General features: G+C 61.0%; 1 protein-coding gene across 3 annotated transcripts; it reads left to right on the top strand.

The window, feature by feature from the left end:
- The first annotated feature begins 724 nt into the window (after positions 1-724).
- On the top strand, positions 725-4791 carry REEP4 (receptor accessory protein 4). 3 transcript variants are annotated; one of them, XM_029203967.1, is made up of 8 exons: positions 725-1227; positions 2038-2110; positions 2504-2580; positions 2672-2792; positions 3227-3340; positions 3757-3892; positions 4058-4212; positions 4306-4791. In XM_029203967.1, the coding sequence occupies exons 1-8, from the start codon at positions 1196-1198 to the stop codon at positions 4369-4371; spliced, it is 774 nt and encodes a 257-aa protein (XP_029059800.1). In that variant the 5' UTR covers positions 725-1195; the 3' UTR covers positions 4372-4791. The 3 variants fall into 3 exon arrangements, with proteins under 3 accessions (XP_029059800.1, XP_029059798.1, XP_029059797.1); XM_029203965.1 differs by having other exon boundaries at positions 725-1482; positions 4306-4695; XM_029203964.1 differs by having other exon boundaries at positions 725-2110; positions 4306-4695.
- Positions 4792-5697: the final 906 nt, after the last annotated feature.

A 5697-nucleotide genomic window follows, 5' to 3' on the forward strand; every position in this document is an offset into this window, starting at 1 on the left:
TGGTGCCCAGCCAAACCTACTTCTAGTTCTCACCTGAGCCTCTAACGGGGGACGTCGACCCATCTCATGCCCATTCCCATTTCACAGAAGGAGAAAACGAGGCAAAAGAGTGAAGTGAAGTGAAGTGAGTGAAGAGCTAGTGAAGAGCTAGTGAAGATCCGCGAAAACTCTGGACTCCAGATTTCCTTCACTTCTTTCTTCCCCCGTCGCACTTTTTAAAAAAAAATTATTTAATTAATTTATTTTTGGCTGCATTGGGTCTTCATTGCTGCGCGCGGGCTTTCTCCAGTTGTGGCGAGCGGCGGCTACTCCTCGTTGTGGTACGCGGGTTTCTCATGGAGGTGGCTTCTCTTGTTACAGAGCATGGGCTCTAGCCACGCGGGCTTTAGTAGTTGTGGCTCGCGGGCCCTAGAGCGCAGGAGTTGTGGCGTACGGGATTACTTGCTCCGCGGCATGTGGGATCTTTGCTGACCAGGGATTGAACCCGTGTCCCCTGCACTGGTAGGCGGACGCTTAACCACTGCACCACTAGGGAAGTACGCACCTTTTTGTTTCCGCTTCCTACCCTCAAATCTTTCCTATTCGGAGGGCTACTCAACCTACGGTCCCCATCCACCAGTCGGAGGCGCATCGCCACTTTAAGGGGCAGGCCTCTCACCTCCCTGACCTCGCCCCGCCCCCTCCGCGGCCGCACTGCGCCTGCGCCACGCGCCGGAGACCTGGGGTTGGGCAGGGCCCAGTTCCGTGCAACTTTCAAGTGAGTTGCAAACTCCGCCCCGAGAACGGTGCAGGTGTCCTGGCGCACTGGGGCCGTGGGTACCCGCACGAACGCAGGCTGCGACCAGTCACCTCTGGCTCGGGACCCACAGCGCCCCCGGCAAGGGCTGAACGCCTGGTTCTCCGGGGCAGGAAGTGCGGGTCGGAGCGTAACTGCCCGAGCGGCGGGGCGGAAGAGCGTGCCGGCCGGTACCGGCTCCCAACTCAGTTCCTGCCTGACCCGGCCCGCTGGTCTCCCCATTCTTCAGGCTTCCGGCACTGAGGAGTCAGTGGGCGGTGGGCTCCGCCTCCACCAAGGGGCAGCCCGAGCGCCCCTGTGGTTTCCACACCTCCACTGTTAATCCCATCCCAGCGCAGGCGTGAGCGTCCCTCTGGGCGTCTTCCTGGAGGAATCTCCCTTCGCTCCCGAGACTGCAGGATGGTGTCCTGGATGATCTGTCGCCTGGTGGTGTGAGTATGGCCGCTCAAATACCCTCTCTATCCCTGGATGTCAGCCCGCCCCTGGGGTGGAAGCTGGGAATGTCTGGTGGAAAAGGGGGCTTTTCTGAGCTATGTCACACCTTTCCCCTCCCTCCAACATTCACCGCAAGGTTTAAGGGACCTGCGGGCCTGCACAAGGCATTGGGCACCGTGTGCTTGTCACCTCGCACTCAAGCCTACTTGGCTGATGGCGACCCCCCGCAGTCACACACGTACTGCAGGCAGGTGAGTGGGACGGAGGACCACAGGCCGGCCAGCCACCCCTTGGCAAACACAGGATGTGGCACGTTGTGGGCAGAGAATCCAGGTGCCGGCTTCCCATCTGAGCAGTCAGTCACGTGACTCACCATCCTGGCCCCAGCTTCCCCACTCTGTCCTACTCCTCACCCGGCTGGAATATCCTTGCCTGCAACCTGGCAGTGCCTGGTCTGGTGGCCCTGGGCCTGATTGCACGTCCAGGGGAGGGAACAGCCTGGTGCTCTCATGGCTCAGAAGCCTGCCTCCCACTCACCTTGTGGAGTGGCTGTCTGTGCTCTCGCTACATCATGCACCCATGGGCCACTCGTGCAGGCCTGGGCAGGCTTGGGATGTTTGTAAACAGCAGGGTGGGAAGGTGGCCTCCAGGGCACTGACTCAGGTGCAGGTCGTGCAAGCCAAGCGGGAAGAACAGGGCAGGCACTGCCACCTCGAACGTGGGGTGCGGGGGAGGCCGCCACCTGGCAGGGGCGTGGGGAGTGGCGCCCCTCACACTCTCCCTCTGCTTTGGGGGCTGCTCTTCAGGCTGGTGTTTGGGATGCTGTACCCAACTTATGCTTCCTACAAGGCTGTGAAGACCAAGAACATTCGTGAATACGTGAGTGCGGGGGTGGGCAGGAGGGCTCAGCTCAGGTGGGGGGACCACAGCCTTGGGGGTGTGGTAGGATTTGGCGAGGTGGGGGAGTCTGAGCTGGCCTCCCTTTCCTCCAGGGGTATAATCTGGTGGCGTACCCTAGAGCAGAGTGGGTGTGGATGGAGGATGGGCTCTTGGGATTCTTTGCAGGATCTTGTGGGTGCAGCCTGTTGGGGTGGGTACAGGAATGAGTGGCAGCTTCTCAGAGGCAACTTTCTAAGGCCAGCCAGGTGCCAGGGGAATGCAGTGGGACGGGCTTTCTGGAATCTCGGGGCTGGGTCAGCCCGGGACAGGGGATTTGGCACTGCAGGCGCAGCTGCTGGCCTCTGACCTCTCTGCCCGCCCCTCCCCGTCCAGGTTCGGTGGATGATGTACTGGATCGTCTTTGCACTCTTCATGGCAGTGGAGACCTTTACAGACATCTTTATTTCCTGGTATGGGCACTGGGGTTCTGTGGGCTGCGGGGAGGGGGTGGTCCTCCCTGGCCTGGCTCCCTTGTGGACCTTACCCGCTCTGCTCTGACAGGTTCCCTTTCTACTACGAGATCAAGATGGCATTTGTGCTGTGGCTGCTTTCGCCCTATACCAAGGGGGCCAGCCTGCTTTACCGCAAGTTCGTCCACCCATCCTTGTCTCGCCATGAGAAGGTACCGCAGCGGGAGGCAGGGCGGGCAGTGTAGGAGTGGGTGTGAGGCGAAGAGCCCTGGACTTGCAGCTCAAGAGACTGGGGACACCTAGGCTCTAATCCCAGTCCTACTGCTGTTTAGCCATGGGGCCTTGACAGAGCCTAGCCTTCCTCCTCTTCTGGGAAAATCAAATGGGGACACATGTGAATGACCTTTAGGGGGTGTGAAACACCAGCTGGAAGTTGGTTTGGGCATGGTGGGGGGAGGCTGGAGCACGGCCGATCATTGAGGTGTAGGATCCGGTGAGTGGATGGGGAGCCCTGTGCTCTGTGGGTGGGGTGGGCTGGGAGGCGTGGCTCCCAGTGATTTCTCTGGGCCACAGAGGAGTGACTAGGGCTGTGCGCCTGAGCTTTCCTCCCCACCCCCCCACACCCCCCCCAACCCCGTGTCCGCAGGAGATCGACACCTACATCGTGCAGGCCAAGGAGCGCAGCTACGAGACGGTGCTCAGCTTTGGGAAGCGGGGCCTCAACATTGCCGCCTCGGCTGCTGTGCAGGCAGCCACCAAGGTGCCCTGGGCCCCAGCCCTCCCCCATCCCCACCCCAACCCCCAGGGCCTTTTGAGCGAGTCCAGCTGTCTGTCAGGGAGCCGAGAGATCGCAGCTGTCCAGGCCGGGGGAACAGGGGCGAGAGGTGACAGGTGGGGTGTTGGCAGGAGCACAGAGCTGGAAGTTCAGACTTCCCTGGCTCTGACACTGACCGTGAGTGGCTGCTCTTGGACCCTAGGCCCTACCTTCTTGCTGGCGCCACAAAGGCACAGGGCTAGGAGGTCGCCGTGTTTCTTTCGGTTCTGAGGCCTGTGCCCTAGGGATTGCTTGCAGGTCAGCCTTGATTTTCCTGGGCAGCTCCCCTGGTTGAGGCCCCTTCTTGCCAGGAACCCTGCCCCCCTCCGTCAGGTGGTGCAGCGGATCCCACTGTCTTGCAGAGTCAGGGCGCACTGGCCGGAAGGCTGCGGAGCTTCTCCATGCAGGACCTGCGCACCATCTCCGATGCCCCCGCCCCCACCTACCAGGATCCCCTCTACCTGGAGGACCAGGTACCGCACCGCAGGCCACCCATCGGTGAGTGGACAGAGGAAGCCAGAGCTGTCCCGAGAGGGATGGCTTCCTCCAGGCCAGCTGTGGCTCCCCCCAGGGCCAGAGGAAAGCCTGGCTCAGCTGGCCCCAGGCCTTCAGACTGTGTCCGTGCCCAGCTTTGCGTCCCGGTCTCCCTCTCCTCCACAACAGGGTACCGTTCAGGGGGCCTGCAGGACAGTGACACCGAGGATGAGTGTTGGTCAGACACAGAAGTGGTCCCCCAGCCATCAGCGCGGCCCCGAGAGAAGCCTCTGGGCCGTACCCAGAGTCTTCGTGTGGTCAAGAGGAAGCCGCTGGTGCGGGAGGTCAGTGGTGAGGAAGGCACAAGGGGGGTGAGCTGCCCTCGTGGCCGCCTCAGCCCGGGTCTCTCACGGGGTGCCTGCTCTCTCTCCCCACAGGGCACCTCGCGCTCCCTGAAGGTTCGGACGAGGAAGAAGACCACGCCTTCAGACATGGACAGCTAGGGTCTATGGAGCCTGGCCCAGTCTTACCTCGTGCCCTGCAGGGCGTTGGGACTGTTTGGAGGGGACCTCTGGCTGCACATCTGGCCTGCCTGTACCAGCTGCCCGGGTGCTGCCCTCCTGACTCTTGCTGTCGGTTACGGGCCATGTGTGGGGCTGCACCCACGATGCACCAAAGCAGGCTGGGCTCAGGGTTTTATTTATTGTTTTCCTCGCCGCTCTACCTTCCCAGGTGTGGAACCAGAGCCCTCCCCAGACCCCTGAAGAACGAAACCCAAAGCCCACCCAGCTGTGTTCGTTCCTTCCTGTCCTTCCGAGTACTTCACAGCCTTCTCCAAGGCCAAGTGTGTGTCCTGGTTGTATGGTTTGTGTTGGTGAATGAGGCCAGGTTTGCGGAAGTTTTGATAAATAAATGCGTCAAAGGGCTCTGTCTCTTCTGGTTTGTAGTCCCGGTCCTCACAGCACGTGTTATTAAACAGCCTGCCCCAGGCCAGTCTGGGCCTGGTGCTGAAAGGCCAGACAGACTGCCAGAGGAGCCGAGTGTTCCAGGGCGGGTAGCCATCGACAGATGTGATGCGGCAAGTACTATTATGGAAAGCTCTTGGGGACCTCTGAGAACACGGATGGGAGAGTGGCGGGGAGGGGGGCGCGGAGGGGCAGTCCAGAGTCTAAGAATGCAATCCGGAGGGGATGGGATCAGGCCTTGACGGGAAGTAGAAACCAGTGGGAGCGAAGGTGTGGAGGGACCTCAGGCAGCACGATAATCTCATGGGGATTAGCTAAAGCTGTGCGGAAGATTAGGGCTGGGGAGGCCGATTTCCTCCAAGGGCCTGCCAGGCCTCTAGGCAGCTCCCGGTGCATCGAGTTCGTAAACACTTAGGTTGACAGGAGCTTTGCACCTCTGCGGAGTGGCCGTGAGAGGGCAGCAGCTGCCAGGGTCTGGGCTGTCCCCAGCTTCCAGGTCAAGGAGGGCGGGGCTTGGAGGCTGGCCTGTCAGCTAGCTGGCTGGAGGGATGATGCAGGACTCTGGCCCGGCCTCCAAAGGCCCTCCCTGCTGCTCGTGGTCATTGGTAATCAGCCAGTCCCATCCACGAATCTCCTCTGTTCTGAGACCCAGGCTGTTTGCTGGCTCCACTCCATCCCTTACTCTAATCCCTGGGGCAGCCAGTGCCCAGCCCTGCCCTCTCCTGCCCCTGGATGCTGGTCTTACTGTACTGTCCCCGGGCTGCTCCCCTCTCCCACCCACATGCCTCCTCTTCTTTCCCGCTTTCGATTAAGTCAAGAGATGGGTGAGAGTGTCGGGTAGGAAGAGGGGAAATGGAGTGGTCA

The sequence above is a fragment of the Monodon monoceros genome, unplaced genomic scaffold (assembly GCF_005190385.1).
Source record: "Monodon monoceros isolate NGI ecotype Baffin Bay Population unplaced genomic scaffold, NGI_Narwhal_1 Super_Scaffold_5, whole genome shotgun sequence".
In the NCBI taxonomy this organism is placed as follows: Eukaryota; Metazoa; Chordata; class Mammalia; order Artiodactyla; family Monodontidae; genus Monodon; species Monodon monoceros.